This window comes from Enhydra lutris, unplaced genomic scaffold, assembly GCF_002288905.1.
Source record: "Enhydra lutris kenyoni isolate GAN:26980312 unplaced genomic scaffold, ASM228890v2 scaffoldscaffold22, whole genome shotgun sequence".
Lineage (NCBI taxonomy): Eukaryota > Metazoa > Chordata > Mammalia > Carnivora > Mustelidae > Enhydra > Enhydra lutris.
Genome location: NW_019154106.1, coordinates 40,976,461 through 40,997,009, shown reverse-complemented (window position 1 = coordinate 40,997,009; position 20,549 = coordinate 40,976,461). Strand labels below are relative to the sequence as shown.

Genomic DNA, 20,549 nt, shown 5'->3' with positions numbered 1-20,549 from the left:
CACCCCCTCCTCCGGGGCTGATGGCTCCTCAAAGGCTACAGAGTTATGGAGGGAAGAAGCCCGGAAGGCAGGTGTTTGGGATCCCGGCCAAAGCTCTAGGGACCCCGGGTAAGGCCTGCAAGCAAATAGCCTTCAGATTTTACCCGGGGCATGTGGAAGCACTGTGATCCCCCTCCTGTCACCTAGCACTTGAATCCCACCATTAAACTCTGCAGCTACTGTGTGCCCTGGGGCTGGCGCCGCCTGAGCTCCGGAACTGTGGCCGCTCCTGTCAGTGACTCATCCTTGGAGCTCACGGGCTGCCAGCCCACCGGAACTGGAGCAGAAGGCTGGCTCAGCCTGTTCCTGTTTACATGACAAAGGAGGTTCTGTCCCATTCAGCTTTTCTTCCTTTTCCAGACACGGCCAGGAGTGACCTCCCAGCCATGCCCACATACTCTCGGGGGCCCTGACCAACAGAGCAGCACACTCAGTCCCAGCCTGGCCTTTGGAATCAGTGACAGTCAGAGTCTGACAGGCCCCGAGGGGCATCTAGTCTAGTCTGCTAATTTAGGGGAGAAACTCAGGACCAGAGAGGGGAAGGGGCTTCCTCAGGTCACAGAGCTGGGAAGCAGTAGAACTGGGATCTGAACCCAGGTCTGTGGGCTTCTACTATCCAGGATCTTTCTGTTATTCCACAGAAGGATCTGGAAGCCCTACAGAGGATAAGCCAGGGCAGGCCAAGCAAGCTTATCCTGAGGTTTTGCTTGGGTAAGCCCTAACTATAGAACCAAGGGAAGTAGGGGCCCCCAGGGGATTTGCGAAGGGATAGAAGAGTCTAGAAGGAAGAGGCCCAATCAGCCATTTATGCCACCACAATGATCACACTCCTCAGCCATTCCCCGGGGAAAGGGACAGCCTGGCCTTGATGGGCCAGAACTCTGTCCTCCCTAGAGGTTGGCCTCCATTTTCTGCTACCTTTTGGGAGATATGTAGCAGGCAAACTAGGAGTCAGAGGGGATGTGTTGAGGGGTAAGGAGATTCCCCAAAATAATGTTTTCATTTCACAAACATTCATCAAGCACCTGTTCCACGCTCTTGGGGTGTTTTGTATCTTGATCCTAGTGGTGACCAGCAGGACTCCTAGGTGTGAGAATAGCCCTGACGCGTGCACACGCGTGCATACACACACCCACACACATGCGCACACACAAATCTAGCCCCACTGGGCGAAGGTAAACTCATGGTGGGTGTGGGTTCTGGAAGTGGGCACTGGCTCCCTACAAGCCTTCTGCCTCCTCAGTCCTGCTGATCAGCAAGCAAGCAGGCTGCCACACTCACAGAAAGAGGCAGAGAGATGGCAAAGAACCGGGCTGGCCTCAAGTACCTGTTCTCTCATGGTAAGCCGGCTGAGGGTAAGGCCTGAGTCTCCCGAGCTGCTGCACTCCCCTGGCAGGATGGCTTGCAAACAGGGGACTGACTCTGGCATACGAAGATTCTGGACTAGGACCTGGGCACCCACCATTTATCACCGTTTATCAGCTACCTGACTTAGGTGGGCGGCTTACCCTCTGTATAACGTGATTCGTATGGTGGTTTTCAAATGTCTGTGAATTCCTCCACAAGCTCCTGTTGCTGGGTAGTAGAACGAACGTCCCCTTCCCCCGCCCACTATCCCCAGATTGGATGATTGCCCTGAAGATGGGAATGTGGGAGATGATGATATCTGACCCTTGAGACTAGGTTAGAAAAGTCCATTTAGCTTCTGTGGCTTCTCTCTGGATGCTTGCTCTGGAGACCTTCAGCAGTCATAGGAAAATATCTAGCTGCCATGAGGCTGCCTTGTGGAGAGAGACAGCAACAGAGCACGCGACTGAGAGAGAGTGACCGCATCAGACCTAGTAGGTGCTCAGGAAAATCTGCAGACTGAAAAGCAGCTCTCAACTCAGCACACAGGCCAATGCAGTAGGAGGGGACCTGCACCGGAGGCCCTATGGGATAAATGAACTATCACATGTAAGGGACTTTTGTGTTTCAAGCTGATGTTCTGTGAGCTCCCCTTAAGCAAGGTGAGAAATCTGTACCACAAAAGAGGTGGGGGGGCAGCTCTATTATGCTCCTTTCTGTCTGATGCAGAATTCTCCAGAACTTTCCTCAATGACTTGCTTCAAGCTAGGGACCCTGGTTCTCAGACTGCCACAGAGTGCAAGCTTGTGGGTGTGAGGTTTGGGTCACACAAGCTCTGTTTCCTCCAAGCCAATTCTCTTAACCAGCCTACAAGACACGGCGCCAAGCACCCCATGACTGCTTTACCGACACCAACTCATTCAGGCCTTATAACCATCACAGGAGGTAGGTAAGGGGACAGTCCTCTTTCACAGACAGGAAAACAGGAGTTTAGGAGGTTAAGTGACTTGCCCAAGGCCATCACGGCTCGTGGAAAGCCCAGCCAGGCCTCAGACCCAGGCAGCCGGGCTCCTAACCAGACCCTGTGTGGCCCATTCCTGGCTGGATCTCCAGTACTTCTTCCTCCTGCCTATCAGGGGAAGTCAGTTTGGGAAAGAGCTGCGGCCCATTCTAGAACACAGGGGATAGGGGTGACCCTGGAATGGAGGGGACAGGCCTTCTCCCATCAGCACCATCACACCCCAGCATTGTGGCAGGGTCGGGGGAGGTTCTTCTAAGGGCAGGGTGGGCAGTGAAAAGTAGGCTTGGGATGAAGTTCCCAGAAGTCTGGGAACTCAGGTGTCCCACGCTCAGTCTGGAGAGGATGTGGTGGGTGCGGGGTGGGCAGGGGGTGCTGAAGGCTGTGAACAGACAGCTGAGAGGCTGTGCTGGGGAAGGGGGCATGGCAAGGGGCAAGAACGGGACCCATGTGTGAATGCTCTCAGTAGGCCAACTTAAGTAACAAGAAATCTCTCTAGAACCCGACTCTTGGGTACTATCTTCCCATCTCCCAAAGTGGCTCTGTTTCCAGGGAGGTAGTTTTTTGTAGTGGCTCTTGGCAAAAGTTTAAGAGTCACACAAACTTTGGTTTGAGGCCAGACTCTGCTGTTCACTACTTCTGTGACCTTGGATAAGTGACTTACTCTCTTTTCTGGATGACAGATATGGTAAGACTTGTTTGTTGGATATTGAGGATACCATAAAGTAAGACATGCAAGGCGCTCGGTCTGGTGCCCGACACATGGTGAATGTCCATAAACAGTAGCACAATTTAGAGAGGAGGAGTAAGAGGGGAAGGGAAGGGAGAGTGAGGGAGAAGCAGCAGGCAGGACTTCCCTTTCATCTGCCAGGTGAGTCCCCCAGGGGAACAATGGATGCCCTGACCCCATGTGGGCAGAGGCTGTGAGCTGTAGGCTGGCAGCTGGGGTTGGAGGATGGAGTGGGCATGGGCTGAGGGTGGCAGGAAGGGGGGCAGGAGTAGTATTGTCTCTGCCAGTTAATTAAATCCAGAATGCTAACAAGCATTCAAAACAAAATACAACTCAAGTAATCTTTGGATGGGATATAATAAAATGGTTCTATCTGAAATTGCAAACAGCTTTGTGGCTGCAAACAATGGCTTAGTTTTTCGTGCCTCTCCAGAGCAGAGGTCCAGAAGTACGAGGGTGAAAAGGGTCAGTGAAACTCTGAAGGTGTGCCTCCCCCACCCGCCCACCCCGGCTTCCCATGCTCAGAATTAAAAGAACGGACAGAGAGGCCTTAGGGTGAGGGGGTATGAGAAGTCTAAGTATGAAGTCTAGACTTCAACGCAAATGTATGGGGAGGAAAGGTCAGACTTGAGAGAGCATTTGGTCTACCACCCATTTTACAGATGAGGAAACTGAGGTTCAAAGGGTGAGAGGCAGAACCAGGACTGGCACACATGTCTTTAACCCTCTCATTCAGTTCTTTCTCATTACGCCAGCATGGGAAGCTTCCCAGGGGCTGCCAGTGGGCATCTGAAGGGCTGAAGCCAAAGATCTGAGTCCTGGCTTGGGGTTCTTTGGTGGGCCCTGGTCAGTGCCCCCAGAAGTATAGGCAAGTCCAGTGGTAGGAAGGGAGCAGGAGCAACCCGAGACTCCCCAGGACAGCAGCGCCCTTACATCTCACGCCTCCAGAGGCCGCCATCCTGGGTCGGCCCTCTGCAACTGGGGAGGCTCGTGATGTTGGTAAAGTGTCAGGAGACAGCAATCATAGTCCTAGGTCTGCCTCTCCTGAGCTGTGGGGTCCTGGGCCTCTCACTGACTCTGTGGGCCTCTGAGGCCTTCTGTAAATTCAGACTGTGACCAGGGGTCTCTAAGGGCCCTTCTGGTGCTAAAGACACACCTATTTAAAAAAAAAAAATTAAAAAATTTAATTCAATGGTCTCCCCTTTTTCTTAGGATAAAAACCAAACTCTTTGTCATGATCAGCAGTAAAGACCCAGCACACGTTGGCCCCTGCTTATCTCCGTAGCCTCTGCGCACACCACCTTACTCCTAGTTCTCTCTGTTCCAGCTTCTTCCAGATCCTCTGCGGGAACTGGCCTGGGAAGCAGAAATCTGGAAACCAGTGGTTCTGTACCAAGAAATTCTCACACAGTCCCTAAGGGAGTACGGAAGTCCATGCTGTCTGTGGTGGGGGTAGGAGAAGTGGGGGGATCAAAAGTACAAATTAAAATACATGCACACAAAATCTCACCACCCCTTCTGCAAGAGCTCACAGAGACAAACAAAAAACATACACTAAATACCTTAGAACACATTAACTATGGGGAGGAGCAGTATGGCAGTGGCAGAGAAAAGAAAATGAATAAGCAAACAAACCCAGAGAGGGGCCTCTTGTAGACCAGTGGGGATAATGGAACCACGCACATGAATACCTCAAATGATCATTCCCCGCCTCCCAAGGAAACAGGAAACAAAGCCACCAAGTTGTAAGTTCGGTCAAGTCCTGATGGTGAAAGACCAACAGCCAAGGGAAGGCCCATTATCTTGTCTGGTTCCAGACCTGGGAGTGCTGGAGAGAGGGCAGGCTCGGGTGGCTTGGGAGTCAGCACCCCCTGTAGGGGGAAAGGCTCATCGTCTTGGCTGAAGCAGAGAGAGCCAACTGCCAAGGAGAACCCCCCACCCCCACCCGAATCTTCTCTTTTCTGAGCAACTTCACCAACATGATATCTGAGTCATTGTGTTGGCTTTCTCCAGGGAGTGAAGGGGATTCCAGGGTTTGGTAACTGTCTCCACAGGCGCCCTCAGAGGACTAACTAACCCCATGAAGATCCTGGGGGTTGGGTGACCCTGAAATTCCGGGTCTGCCAGGATGGGCCACCCAATCTGAAGGAATGCGACTGACCCCAGAAGGCCTCCATTACCCCCAACTACCACTCTTACCTGGCAAGGACTGATTAATATTTTAGGATGGCTAATCGTTTTTTAAATGGTTTTGGAAAATATGAGGGAAAAAAGCCCTCATAAAAGCAAAAAGGAAACTCAAGTCATCCATAATCCTACCACGCTGAGAAAGACACTGGTTTCCTTTTGACATATTTTCTGGTATTTTTTCTTCCTTTGTGGGTGGATTTTTTTCCCTCATAAATCATTCTGTGTATAGATGTATCCTTAGAATATGTCTCTCTGGATTTCAAGGATTCAACTTTTCAGCAGCATGGCAGGCAGCCTCCAAGGTGCTCTAATGATTCCTCCTCCCCACCCCCACCCCCACCCCCTGTGGTGTCCACCCTCTGCCACCACACATGTAAGAAAAGCTTTCTTGGGCCTCCTATCCCAGCCCAGCACCAGGTGAATACAGCTAAGTGAGTGACCTCAGCTGAAGCCACACAAGCAGAAGAAACTCCCAGTAGAGACTTCCAGGACCCTCTGAATCATGAGCAAATAAGAGGCTGCTGTTTTCACTCCCTAAGTTTTAAGACTATTAGGTAGTGAACAGATTGACTAAAAGAAGACGTTGGGACTTGAAAGGAAGAAATGAGCTCAAATGGGAAGATGAGATTTTTGTTTTAGTGGCTGAAATATTCTTTTTTAAAAACGTATTCATTTATTTATTTTGAGAGGGAGCAAGAGCAGGGGCGGGGAGGGACAGAGGCAGAGGAGAGAGAATCACAAGCAGACACTGTGTCCAGCAGCTCAATGTGGGGCTTGGGTCCGTAATCCTGAGATCATGACCCTAGCCGAAAATAAGAACTGGACACTTAACTGACTGAGCCACCGAGGCACCCCAAGATGAGATTTTTTTGGAGGGTCCCTGGGCCAGGCAATGTGAAAGGGGACAGTGTCTGCCACTGCATATCTTAGGGATATACCAGATGTCCATTTGTCTGAAAGACCTTTAGCATCAACCTGTGTCGAGGTAGACAGCCTTTCTTCCCGTTGTGAAGACTCTTTGGTCACATCACACTCCAGGTAACTCCCTAGAATATCAGAACCATTTCCATCCTGGTGAATATCAGGACCATTTCCACCCTGGTGAATATCAGAACCATTTCTACCCTGATGAAGGAAAATGAGTAACCCTCTTCCCGTTCCGCTGCCTGACTCAGCATGTAGACAACACTCCTGCCTGTGTCTGTGCTGGTTCTATGAGGTGCCAGGTCTGTGGCAGGGCATCAGGAAACATCCACAAAACTATCCCCTCCACCCCACTGCTGAAGGACTGGGTTGCAACTTGATGCCTGGGCCCTTGGGAATATTTGAAGGCTTTTCTGTTCACACTCCATATGCTGGAGTGATCCTCACCGTCACTGCTAGCTAGCATGTATGGAGCATTGTGGAAGAAGCACTTAGCTTGCATCAACTCATTTAATCCTCACAAAATCTCTGTAAAGATCTTATCATGGTACCACCTCATTTTAGAGTGAAGAAGGTGGAACTCAGAGCACTCAGATAAGTTACCCGAGGTCATGCTGCTGATCTGTGGCAGAGATGGGATTTGAACCCAGATCAGTCTGCCTCCTCACAGCATCCCAAGACTCAGCTAAATGGGTTCATCCCTCCATATCTATCCTAGTATCTGAGAAGAGTTAATCTCTAGCATCACTGATGGGTGGGTACCTGGGTTGGTACTTCTCAATACAAAGATATCATTACAGAATGCTCTCCAATTAGGGTTCTTAGCACATCCAAATGGTGTTTCGTTTTTCTTTAATTTCCACTCTGAAGACTCAAGACAAAGACACTTCACTACACTGCTAGCTGCAATAAACTTTCCTAAATGCATTGGAAGTTTTGAATGAAAACAGAACTCCAATGATACAAAGAAAGAGAAGTCAACAGAACCTAAGCTGCTCAGTGTCAACAGGGACAAGGGACCCCTCAACAATACAACTATATCCAGGCCGTGTCTATCTTGGCTCCTGCACTTGCTCCGAGACCAGTCTGAACCAGAGCTAGGTACCAGACCCAGACCAGAGTCTTTGTGAGAATGAGGGTTGTAGATGGGGGACAAAGTCCATTAGGAGGTTAACCTATTCCTTAAAATGCTTTGGTAGCTGGTTCCTAAAGATGAACCAGAGCCCTACTCATCCTTCACATCACAGGTGAAAGGCCATTTCTTCCAGGAAGTCTTCCCTGACTGCCCCTAAGATAAGGCTGATTAGGGGTGCACCCTTTGCTGGTGCTCTGGCCTCCCTGAGAGCAGGCTCCAGGGTCTGTCCTGCTCTTCCCTGTGTCACCATAGCCTGGCCCACCTGTGGGCACAGAGTGGCTGCTCAATAAAAGTTTGTCAAATTGATAAAAGCACTTTTCAATTGGCCCTTGCTGGCTTCTGGCCCAAGATCTTGTCTATGTCACGAAGGGACAGCTAGGGAAGCTGTGATGTGACCCTCTGTCATGGCCAGGATTAGTCCCTGTGAGATTAGGGTAACAAAGACTTCCTCAGTAATGCATCCCCTTGGGACACCTGGGTGGCTCAGTCGGTTAAGAATCTGCTTTTGGCTCAGGTCATGATCCCAGGGTCCTGGGATCGAGTCCCGCGTCGGGCTTCCTGCTCAAGGGGGAGCCTGCCTCTCCCTCTGTCTGCTGCTTCTTCTGCCGCACTCCTCCTGCTTGTGCACACGCTCTCTCTCTTTCTGACAAATAAATAAATAAAATCTTTAAAAAATGGCATCCCCTTTACTTCATAAAAGGCCACCCAGGATGGTCAATGGTGTCTTGCTGAGACCTAGACCTTGTCCCCCTCAAAAGAGGGTCAGCTTGATAACCATGATGATTTAGAACCTAGGGCTGGGCAGAGGGGAGATTTGAAGGTGCTGGGACTTAGGTGGGAGTGAGTAGGGGAGTCACCAGGAGGCCAGTTGCTCCTACCAAATGGGCAATGGCCTCCTCAGGCCTTCAGTAGCTGCTTACAACCTTGCACAGAGCTGGCCAATCACGATGCACTTACATCTCAGCGTGGTGGTGACCCTCGCGGCTGCAGACGGCTGTTGGCTGGAGGATGCTGCAGGAGCACCTGTCCCTAAGACTCGAGTTGTCCTTACCCCAGCACCAAGCTCCTTCTCCTCTGGCCACGCGACTCCCTCCGGGGCAAGGAGTCCACAGGACCAGGAGTTATGCCCACGCTCTACTTTTCAGGACACGCTCTGATGACTGGGATTCTAGAGCTCCCTTCCCAAATGTCCCAGAGCCTGCATGGGTACAGGTACACCCTTCTGAGGGTGGACCCGGCCTTCTGCTGGGGTACCTTGAGATTTGAGGGGTGCCAAGGGGCAGAAACTGGGGTGGGATGAGGAGCACATGTGGACCCACAGACTGACGTGCCTGCAGGCATGCACACAAGGGCCCTCGCAGTGCAGGACTCAGCAGAGGGTGGCACGTCACCAGGGCCATGACGATGCGATGATGACGACACATCATCATCGTTCGCAGCCTGGCCTTGGTCCCTGCCCACGTTAGGTGTGGGCCAGCCTGTGAGCCTGCCCACTGGAGACCGTGGGAGTGACACTGATGACGTCATGCCATCCATTCCCAGCACCTCCTGGGGCCTTGTCTACCTCCTTCCTCTGACCCGTACCCCAAAGAAAGCTGCTGCTTCCAGGCTGGGCCTGCAGTGGTGCTGGCTGGGGAGGGAGCGGAGGCCACAGCATCAGCAGGGTTGCCTGGTTTCTTGCAAGTATGAACACCTACACCCAGAGGCAGGGGGAGTGTGAGTTTGAATGTATAAATGTGTTTGGGTGACTGCGAGCAAGGAAATGAGCAAGCACTGGGGAGTGAAAGAGAAGAAAAGGAGAGTGACCCTGTGCACGAGGGCGAGTGCACGAGGAAGAAGGAAAATGTATCTGTGCGTGAGCACAGATTGGGGTGCATGGAGACTGCATGCTTCTGATGGCCTGGGGAAAGGATAGAGAATGGGAGGGAAGGAGTGTGCTCGCTGGTGTGTATGTGTACGTGAGAAGGGGCCTGGCTGCGGAAGAGAAAGAGACCTAAAGCCCGAATGATGGAGAAGGCGGATGCGCCTGGAAGATGGCACCATAGAGCAAAGAGATGCAGAGCACGCAAGCGGAAGGAGGCTCGCAGGTGCATGGGCTTCAAGTGGGTGTGCACCCGTGGGGCTGCATGAGGCAGAGAGAGACAGGGCATGTGCCTGGGTAGCTAGGTGTGTGGGTCTGTGCATGTGCATATGTGCGCACGGGGCTGGGACAAGTGAGAATGGAGATGAGCGTGTGAGCTCAGGCGGGCGGCGCCCTGGGATACGAGTGAGCACACCTGTCCCCTGGAGTTGGAGGGCCCCCCGGGGGCTGTTGGCTGCTGGAGGTGGTTTTCACCCAGATATCTCAGGCTGGGAGGTCTACACGACTAGATGTGCTGGTTCAGGCCCAGGTGACCACGGCCGGGTGTGCTGGCCACGCCGCCCCTGCCCAGCAGTGCGTGTGGGAATGCATGAGTCACTCAGACAAGGCTAGCCCTCACTCCACCTCGTCTCGCCTGGCGGGAAGACAGCTGGGAGGGGAAGACATGACTTGATGGCTGTATTTTTACACCATCCTTATGCAACTGCTTGCAGTGCCCTTGGGCTCATTCTAAAGGTCCTGCTCCCCAATTCTCTCAGCCTTTATACCCCCTTTTATGTCTAAGTTGCTCCTCAGATCGGTGTTTCTGCCTGTTGAGAATTTATGGAAGTGTCCTTACCAGCTTCTAAAACCGCCCTATTTACAATACGAAACCACCCCCCAGTCCTTTCTCATCCCTCCTCGGCTTTAATTTCCTCCACAGCACATACCCCAACTACCATCCTAAACATTTTACTTATTTATTCATTATCTAGCTTTCTCTACAAAGCAAATGCCCAAGGATCAAACTCCAGGGACCGTTCTGAGCTTTCCATTCATCCATGTGCTCCTCCAACAACTCTACGTGGTTGTAAATAGTATTCATGCTTGTCTCTTGTAACTGGGAGGCACAGAAAGGTTAAGTCGCTTGCCCATGATCACTCCCAGGGGTAAATGATGGAACCAAGCCCAGGTCCAGAGTCCCTGCTCTTTATCAGTGCACCACACTGCCCTGTGAGGGTGGACATTTTCTCAGTTCGGTTCACTGCTGAATCTTCAGTGCTTGCACAAGTGTCCTGCGTGGGGATTCCCTCCATGAACAGTCATCCAGGGAGTGAAGAAATGAGTGAAAGACTCCCCTGGATATGCAGGACAAAATAGGCACTTGCTTTCAAAGAACTCGCAGTCCCACGGATGAAACAGACAAAACATGATTACAAGATCACATTGCAATGGCATCGTACATGGGAGTCCAGTGGGGCGTCTAACTTGCCTAACCTCTAGCAGGCAGGGCTTTTCGGAGGAAGGACACAGATGGAGACAGGCAGGGTGACATTGCCCATCTCCTCCAGACTCCTCCCTGGGGCAGACACACCTTAGCGCTTCTTGTCTCTGTTCACACAGTGCCAGAAACTGATGGTGGCTCCATGGCGACAATGGAGGCAGAATGGGGAAGTGACCAGGAGCATGGGCTCTGGAAAGAGACGGCATGGACTGAGTCCTCACTCTACCAAACACCAGTGAAGTGACCTTGGACAGACTCCCTCACATCCCTGGGCCTCAGTCCTCTCATTTAGAAGATGGGGACCGGAAATGATCTCAACAGGAGTCTGTGAGATGTACATGTGAGTATTCAGAACAGTGCCAAGCACAACGAAGGCAACGTGTTTGCCCCCCACTGGAGATAACCAATATTCCTCTTCCATTCTAAGCTGGTTGCTGGTTTTCAGGGAGGGTTGAAATTTCATCTATTATTACTGTAGTCTCTCTCCTTGTGGTTCCATGCCATTTTTTCAGAAGCAGCTCAAAGCAGGGCAGGGAGGACATCTGTTTTATTTACCACTAGATTCCTAGCACCTAGTATAATACCCAATATGTAGTGGGGACTCAAAAAGTGTTTGTGGAATGAATGTCTTTGTAATTATATCCAATCCTTGTAAGGATAAATACTCATATTGCTGTTGTTTCCATTTACAGATAAGGATTAGAGGCCCAGCAGGGGTAAGCGACCTGTCCATAAACACAGAGCCTATAAGCCAGACTCCGATGCCAAAGCCAGTGCTCTTTCCTTCACACTGTGCTACTCCCCGCACTCCTATACATCATGTCCTATTTCCCGTGGGTTTTTTCTAGCCACTGGGCCATCCCCGGTCATAGAATCATCTCTGAATTCTATGACTCATATCTGAATCACGGAACGTTTAATAGTTGAAAGGGACTTTTGATGTCATCTTGACCTCCCACCCATTGTGGAAATTTCCTCTCTACTGTCTATCCAGATAATATTTGAATGCCTCCAGTGATGGAACACTTCTTTTCTTCCTCTTGAATTATCCAGTTCCATGACTGGACCACTTTCAGATTCAGAAAGAAGGTTTCGGGGGCTCCTGGGTGGCTCAGTCAGTTAAGCATCTGCCTTTGGCTCAGGGCATGATCCCAAGGTCTTGGGGTGGAGCCCCTGCGTTTGTCGGGCTCCCTGCTAAGTGGGAGTCTGCTCCCCGCACCCCGTTCATGCTCCCTCTCTCTATGTCAAAATAAGTGGTTGCGTCCAAGCCAACCAAAGGGAAAAAAAGATATAAATAAATAAACAAACAAAATCTTAAAAAAAGAAAGAAAGTAAGTGCTGGATCCCTCGCGCCAACAGTCCTCTTTTTAATTTCTATGTATCAGGTTTATGCCAGACTCTTAAGAGACACAGGACAAATCTGCTGCCCTCTCCACAGGACAGCCTTTCATGTATTCACAGACCGCTCTCACATCCCTTTGGAGAATTCTGTTCTTGAAGCTAGCTGTTTCCCCGTCCCCACCAGGCACCTGAAAGATGACACCCATCCTAGACCAGCTAGACAGGCCTTCCAAAGCGTTTTTGAGCAATGGTACCCCCTACTGGATACGGCGTGAACTGCACCGAAGGGCTCCATCCCTACCTGGAGGCTGGAGGAAGCTTCATCAGCAGCTGGAGCCCTGGCTCACGGTGGGAGCAACACAACCACTTATTTTAAAGAGTCATCGCTTTAGAGTCACACCTACTTGTTTTCAATGTCTGTCTTAAAGAGTGTCACTGAAAACGCCACTAGAAGCTTCCTTGCCAGTCATGAGGTTTCTGACAAGCTAACCTTGGGACTTTAAAGTCAGCATTCAGAAGGCTGTTTCTGAACCAAAAGGATTGGAAGGGAAGAGGGAAAGGAATATTGTGTCATGGGATCACGGCAATTTTTTTCACTTGTCTTATATCTATCGTTCTGCAGTGAATATTTGTTATAAGAAAAAAAGTTTTATGAAAAGAGAATGAATACTAAAAACGTCTCCTAGCCTCCTTTCCTTTATTCCTCCATGAGCAGGGTACCTGGTCTACAGCTGGGACACGCTGCCACCCCAGGGGCAGGGGCAGAACGGTAACATCTCTGTGGTGACTGACAGCCAGCCAGGCTCCCCATGAGTGCGACCAATCAGCCTCAAGCAGTCCCATCAGACCCTCACAGCCCAGGTTTTCAAAAGGCCAGGCACTTTCTCCTCATCGCCCACCCACCCTTGGTTCATGCCACATTCGGGTTGTCCATGTCCCCTTGCCTTACCTCCTTTTTTTTTTTTTCTGCCTTACCTCTTGAAGTCTGCCCAACACACTGCTGGTGGCGGCCAGGGCCCCAGCATCACCGGATTCCCCAGCTCCTCAACCCTCTCTCTACCCTCCCAGCACGCCCCCAGCTGCCCGCTCTTCCCTCCGTGGGAGCCCAGAGCAGCTTCAAATGACAACAGGTCATGAAAGATGATGAAAGACATCACGGATTAGAAAAACAAATCCTCATTTAAATGGAGACCCTGTGAGCAGCCAAGTCACCCCTCCGGAGCAAGTTCACAGCTAAGCGGGCTCGACTTCGGCTGGCGCCATCTGGGCTCTCTCTGTGCACGGGGAACTCTGGGGACCCTGGGTGCCCGGCAGACTCACCCGGCAGCCTCTCGCTGCAGCACATGTCCAGGGCCCCTCCCTCGGAGTCATCGGCTGGGGGCTTCTCTCTCTCGCTCCTGCAGATGAAAAATGCCAGATGACACTGGGCAGCAGGGATCAAGGAAGAACGCTGAAGAAGGATAAAAAGTCTTCTTGTTCACACTGTGTCCCTTGGAATAACCCTACCCCATGGTGGGGGGAGGGGGCGAGGAGAAGGACCAACCTACAGGAAGGTCAAGTTGCAGAGGCAGGAGCAGGATCCTGCAAGGGTTTTCCCCATGCAATAACCACCCTGTCATCACCATCATCCCCTCTGCCATGGAGGGAGGGCTTACTATGTGCAAAGCACTTACACACTTTATCACATTAAGTCTTCACAGTGACCCCACGGATCAGGGATCAATCAACAGGCTCAGAGGAGTTAAGTAACTTGCCTAAGGTCACACAGCTCATTAGGGCAGAGCTGGGTATGAAATTACAGTCTAGGACTCCAGGCGCGCTCATTGTTGTGTTATTCTGCCTCCTACTTCCGGAGGGTTTGAATCATAGGTGAGCAAGAAGAGAGGTCTGGGTCACACACAGTCTGTGCCCAGCTCCTTGAGGCCTGCAAGTACCTTGTGCTTCGGGCAGTAGAAAGTGGCCTGCAAAACTCTTTTCCAGAAATAGTTAGAAAATGTGGGTATATATATATATATATATATATATATATATATATATATATATTTGTGTGTGTGTATTCTAAATGTTCTATTTCTTTCTGACATCAGAAAACCCCCTTTCTAGACAATCAGGGCACCTTCCAGGACTGTAACAGGGTCTAGCTTTTCTCCTTTACCACAAAGCTGGAAAAAGGTTGCTGGAGATCAGCCAGAACCCAGGAAGTGTCAGCAGAATAGACACACCGTGGGAGAAACTGGGTAGCTCACAGGGGTTCCCCTACTTTGGAAATGATCTGATGTGCAAATGTGGGTTCCAGTGGCCCTGCCTGCCCTTCATGTTCTAACTCCTGGCACAAGCTGACCGATCAAGGGCTAGACACACCAACCAGGCCACGGCAAGCAGATCCTCTCCCCTATACTTTTCAAATGCATTCTGGAGGGCCTGCAGTCTGTGGATGCTGGCTCTAAATCATGGTAGCCACAGTGTCCTGGAGAGAAAGTCCAAAAATATCTGCTGCTATGGTCCTTGGGACTGCTTCATTCCTGCCCATCCTGAGTCTTGAGTCTGTCTATCAAAACCATGAGATGTCCCAGGATCCTGCCAATAAATTCCAACATTTTAGCTTACGCCAGTGGGATCTGATCTCTGAAATTAGTAACCCAAAGAAACTTGAATACAGCACTGCCAGCGTAATACTTCCACGAAGTCTAAGAGGTCAACTACCTATTGGGTAGGTCAACCCACTATTTCTGCCATCCTGCCTCTCAGACTGGTCCTGAGGCCCTGTTAGGCCCAGCTGCAGACCTGAAACAATTAAGGATAGACAAGCAGGGTTAAGGGTGACTCTTTATATCCTGACATCTTCTGCTCTCAACTGGCATTGCATTATTTTATCTTTTCCTCACGCCAACTGGCAGGGGCTCTGAGGATCCCAAACCCTGGAGCCCAGCTCTTGCAGAGAGAAGGCTGCTATCTTCAAGGCCCTTTAAATGTCTCCTGAATCCTTCCACTTTTCTCCCTTTCCACCACCTACATCTTGGTCCACACCAGCCTCTCCTGCCTAGATTATTCTGGCAGTCTTTTAACTGCTCTCTGGCATTCACTCAGGCTGGCCCCTAAAACATTCTCCATCTGGTTCTAACACATATGGCTTCATAGGTTGTGCAGTTTACAACTTGCACAACTGGATGGGACAGGCCTGAGCTAGAGATGATGGTTTCAAAAACTCACCGTTTATCAAATAACTTTCTTTAAAAAAATACTTTAAGTACAAAATACTTTAAGTGGCATCCTACTGCACTTAGAACAAAGACAGAAATGCCTTAACATGCTTTACTAGGTCTTGCATGATTTGACCTGGTATATCCCTCCAATCTTATTTCATACCCCCTTTCCCTCTGTGCTCAGCACCCTAGCTGCAATGGACAGGCTCTTTTCTCCACAGTGCCCCTGCACATGCTTTTCTCTCTGCCTAGAGAGCCCCTCCAGCTCTACTTCCTAGTACTTTTTACTCAGAGCACTGGACACAGTTTGAAGTTTCATTTTCATGTATGCCATTGCTTGATTAACATTAGACTACAAGCTCCATTTCTGTTTTATTCACCACTGTGCCTTCAAAGCCTTACACAGTGCCTGGCTCAAAGTAGGTGTTAAATAAATGAATAAACAAATAAATACTCATTCAATCCGTTAATGTTGTCCTGACCTTCTTGAAAGAAACATCAGGAACCTCAAACATGGCCGCTCTCTGAGCTGCCCTGCGGGCAGGTCTTTGTGAAGCCCCCTGGAGCCCTCCTCCACAGCTGTTGTCTGGGGCAGGCACAGAATCACATATCTGGAAGGCCCCTCTTTTAGGAGAAGAGGAAAGGTGGAGAGGCACAGAATGGAGGTCTGCCCTGCTCCAGGCACCATATTGAGCTGGTGGCCATGGGGACTGGGACGCTGGGCTTTTTCTATCATAAAGAACAGCCCGGCTGGAGGGCAGCCCATGAAGGCTGGCTCCTGGCTGGGTGCAGAAAGGTGACCAAGGTATCCAGATACCTCTGGAAGGGGACCCATGTGTGACTCACAGCTGCTTTCACACCTTAAGCCTCCCAGGCCCCAAGCCGTGTTCAGAATAGCTCAGCACCGCATGTGTGCGGTGGACTCTATAAATAAGCTTCCTAGAAAATGACTAATTTCATAATCAGAAAAGCAGAAAGAGTAGCACCTCTCATCTGTAGAGGAAAATGGAGCAAGATCCCGCCGCTCGGCCTTGTAGTTGAAGGACTCCAGGCAACCCGAGCCCGAATCTGCATGGCTGGGCTGTTCAGGGAAGGTCTTTGATGAGATCTCCGAAGAGAAGAGATGGTCCATTCAGGCTGGATGGAGAAGCCCAGTCTCTGGACACCACTCTCTCCTCCCCGCCAAGAGCAGAAATAGCTGTTTGCAGACGACTCCTGCAGGCTCCCTCCTTCTCCTCGATTCCTAGGAGCTGGGCGACGGGAGCAGAAAATGCAGCAACTTGCTGGGCTGGCCCCTCACTGCTGCTCTTAGAACCAGAGAACCCCAGAGATGAGAAGACTTGGAGATCACCCAGCCTGTCCCTCCCTCACTGACGGAGACTATCTGGGCGGGGACAGAACCCTCCCAAAGCCACTGCCTCATTCAACAAGCGTTTGTGAGCAAGGCCCCGGAGCTGTCCTAGGAATACAGTGACGAACCAGCCAGGCCCCTCCCTGCACGGCTCCCAGTTGTCTAAGGAAGGCGCGTGTGCACACACACATTTGCGTGCCCACACGCACACACATACGCGTGCACACACACAAGGTTGCTCCCGCACCTGCTTTAATCGACGTCTTCATGCAATACCTTGGGGTGCTCAGCTCAGATTGTGGTGAGTGGGCAGGGTATGGGGGGGGTCTTCTGCAAGGGGAAGATAAAAGCTGGTTCTTAAAGGATGTTTCTAGATGGATAAGGGGTCACAAGGGAAAGACCCTCCTTCACAGGGCAGACAGCGAGAACAATGGAGAGATCCGAGATGTATGGAATATTTGGTGCCAAGTGGGGGAGCAGGCTGGTCAGTGGGTGGGAAGCGATGGGGGCTAGGCCTCACTGCCAGGAATCCTGCCTTCCCCAGTGGGGTAGCTTTCTTCCACTTGACCATGGGGCTTGCCTTGAACTAGGGTGGCACAGGCCCCTCACCCGTAGCCTGGGTGGGTGAGGTCTATTATAGGAAGGGGAGGCCAGTAGCATGTGTTTGAGGAATGGACACTAGACCTGGCCAGTGGCATGGGATCTGGTCCCTAGACTACTCCTTTTCCTAAATTGTGGTAAAATTCACCGAAGAGAAAAATCCACTATTTTAACCATCATGAGAGTGCAAAATCTTACGGTATTCAAAACATTCACAACGTGGCACCACTGCTCCCACTCTCAGGTTCCAGAGCACTTTTATTAACCCAAAAGGAGGCCTTGGACCCATGAGGGAGCCCCTGCTCACTGTCCCCTCCCCTAGCCTCTGGCAGTCATTCATCTGCTTCCTGTCCACATAGATTAGCCAGTTCTGGATATTTCATAGAAACGGAATCATATGCCATGTGGTCTTTGTGTCTGGCTTCTTTCACTTCAGCATGTTTTCTAGGTGCATCCGGGTTGGAGCACACATCAGTGCTCCATTCCTTTTTATGGCTCGACAGCACTTGGCTGGGTGGATAGACTACGTTTTATCCATTCATCAAGCCATGGATGTCTAGGTTGCTTCCACCTTCTGGCTATTATGAACAGAGCTGCAACCAACCAACCTCTCCTTTAAACTCTGCCCCCAGCATTCTCATGACTGGGTAATCTTTTCTCACCCCGGGCCCCTGAAGCCTCATCTATCAAATACGGTGGTCAGACCCCTCGCAGCCTGAATGGCATCTCTATCACTTGTTCACAGACATGCATGCGTGTGTGTGTGTGTGTGTGTGTGTGTGTGTGTGTGAAGGTAAGGTGGACCCTGCAGCTTTTCCACCATTGCTGGTCGCTGGACACTGGGCCTGGACCAGTCTGCCTCATCTTTCCAGAACTCATGGCTAGTGTTGGGTGAGGGAGGGTGTCAGAGGACAGGTACAGGCTGCAGGCTGGGTGACTCAGCATTCTAGCAGAGCCCCATCTGGGATAGGCTGGGAGCACCTCACCTCTCCCTGGAGGGTTGGGGAGGGGGACAGGTGGGTGCTGTGAGGAGGTGATGCCAGTTTTGCCCAGGACTAGTATAGAGAATTGGTTAAAGGTTTTGGGAGGGAGGCCAAGGAGCCTGTGCCCTCTTCCTGGGCAGGTGAGGGGCTAGGAGGGGCTAGGAGGGGCTAGGATGCTGAAGCCTTATTTCTGGGTGTGAGCCTGAGCCCCCAGCAACCTCCTGACCCAACCCCAGGCTGACATGTCCTCTACCTTGGGCTTCACACTCCTGGGGCTCTGAGCCCCTGAGACATCTCCCCACTGTCACCATGGAGCTCCTTCTGCCCTACCAAACATCACTATTCCCTTAATCAAACATGTATGCTCCTCTATTTCTAGGTCTTGTTCATGCTGCTACCTCAACCTGAAATTTCCTTTCTCCCTCCTGCCAGATCTTACTCATCCTCAACATTTCCTCTTCCATGGAGCCCTCCGTGATCTCCTGGGGAGAACCAAGCTCTCCCAACCCCGGGCTCCCCACACTCCTGGCTCACTACTTCTCTCTGCCTCTTGCTTTGTTCTGTTGCTGTAGTTAGGCTGTTTAGACAACTGCCTCCCCCATCAGGTTTCCAGTCCCTTGAGAGCATCCCTGCCCCCACAGCCACCTCGGCATCCCAACTGTTCAGGACGTAAGCCTGCTGTTGTACACGTTAGAGGTCAAGTCTCAGGGTCTTAGAGGTCGTGGCTCTGGGGGGCTATGGGAGGACAGACTCTAGCTGGGAACCTCCCAGCCTGGATAAGATGGCCAGGCCATGACCAGAAAGAGGCCCATAATGTGGTCTCGATTTTCACCCGCGTGTTCAGCAGGCAGGGGCCAAGGACATGCTGGTTTCATGGAAGACAAAGGATGAAGCTGACTACTTCATGCAAATGAGTCATGTGTCCCCACACATGCACAGGGAGAGGGCTTGCCCTCCTCAATGCGGTGAGCGGCAGGGACACCCACACACACCACTCACCTGGCTTCTTCATAATTCATTCCCAAAGTGTCCAGATGGGGAAAGGCGCCATCGGGGGCCAGGGCCGGAAGCTTCTCAGCAAAAAGCACACTGGAGATGCGAATGGAGAGAGGCCAACTTTAGAACACTCAGATGGGGGACTCAGGAAAGAGAGGTCAGGTGCCTTGCCTCACATCACACAGCATGGACAGCGGTTTTCAGATAGTTAATGAAAATCCAAATTTCCTTGGGGAGTTAATTCTCTTTTTCCCCAGGTGCCCTGCTTGTCCGCTGCCACACGGAAGGCCCGAGACCAGAGGTCTATCCTGTGTTATTCCGTGTTAGACCTTTCTGCCTGAATGACTCAGTCAGTTTCTGTTGCTGGTTACCAGAGAACTCAGGATGATGTGCGCAGCGAAGCTGGGGAACAGACAGGCTCTGAGCCCCAAGCTCCCAATGCTTAGTTCACTGCTATTTCCATCTTGCCAAGCTGCCTACCCTCCCTGCCCAGCTGTCCACTGTCCGGCCATCTGTCCTCATGTCAAAGCAGACTGCAAACTTGGAGTGTTCGGGTTCCCAAACACAGGGTCTGAGTGTTCCCCGCTTGGGATGTGCCCAGATAAATGATGACTTCTCCATCCTGCTCCGTTGGTGGGAAACCAGGGCATGGGTGTGGCAGAAACCCAGTGGAAGAGAAGGTGGAAAGATCCTGGAGAGGCCCAGTCTGCAGAGGGGCTCATGCCACACAAAGTTTCCCATTTTCCATGTGAATCAGATCCAGGATTGGAACGTTCGTTTGCTCGACTAGTGTTTACTGAACAGCTCCTATGTGCAGGCCACCATATGAACTCTAGTTCACGGCCTTGTGGGGGAATGAATGCAGGACAGCAAAAGGCCAGTCTGATGGAGACGCTCAGGGTACTGTGGGGACACCAGTGAGGTCCCTAATGAGGCAGAGAAGTCAGGAAACTTCCAGGGAAGGAATCTATGGTGTGGCGTGAAAGAGGAGCTGGGGTCAGCAGCTACGGAAAGACAGGGGCAGGTGGGCCCTTCCAGGCAGAAGGAGGGCATGTGAATGGGCCTGGAGTTAAGAGAAAGCAGGGCACGTTCAAGAGATGGGAAGAAATTCAGTCTGACAAGGGGAGAGTGAAAAAGGGAACACGATGTGGGACAGGGACGCTGATGGAGATGCTCATTTGTGATACTCTTATGTCTTGTTTTCCATCTCCTTCCCCTCTCTCCCAAGGTGAAACAGACCTTCATTCTTCAAACAGCCCTAGGAAGAACATAGTTTAATTTCCTGTGGTTTCTAGATGAAAAGATGGAGATTCAGAAACGTGAAGTGACCTGCCCCAGGCCATACAGC

At 51.2% G+C, this 20,549-nt stretch overlaps 1 protein-coding gene across 4 annotated transcripts in view; it reads right to left on the bottom strand.

The window, feature by feature from the left end:
- LOC111149763 (protein tyrosine phosphatase, non-receptor type 5) overlaps positions 1–20,549 on the bottom strand; it is a 53,498-nt gene that overhangs the window by 18,201 nt on the left and 14,748 nt on the right. For 2 of the 4 annotated variants that reach the window (XM_022507020.1, XM_022507019.1), the window contains exons 1-3: positions 19,205–19,257; positions 16,258–16,521; positions 13,389–13,465 (exon numbers count right to left, since the gene is read on the bottom strand). In XM_022507020.1, the coding sequence (XP_022362728.1) occupies positions 13,389–13,465; positions 16,258–16,403 (223 nt within the window). In that variant the 5' untranslated portion in view covers positions 16,404–16,521; positions 19,205–19,257. Of the gene's footprint in view, positions 1–13,388; positions 13,466–16,257; positions 16,522–19,204; positions 19,295–20,549 lie in introns of those variants that run through there. The other 2 variants (XM_022507021.1, XM_022507022.1) reach the window with 2 other exon arrangements.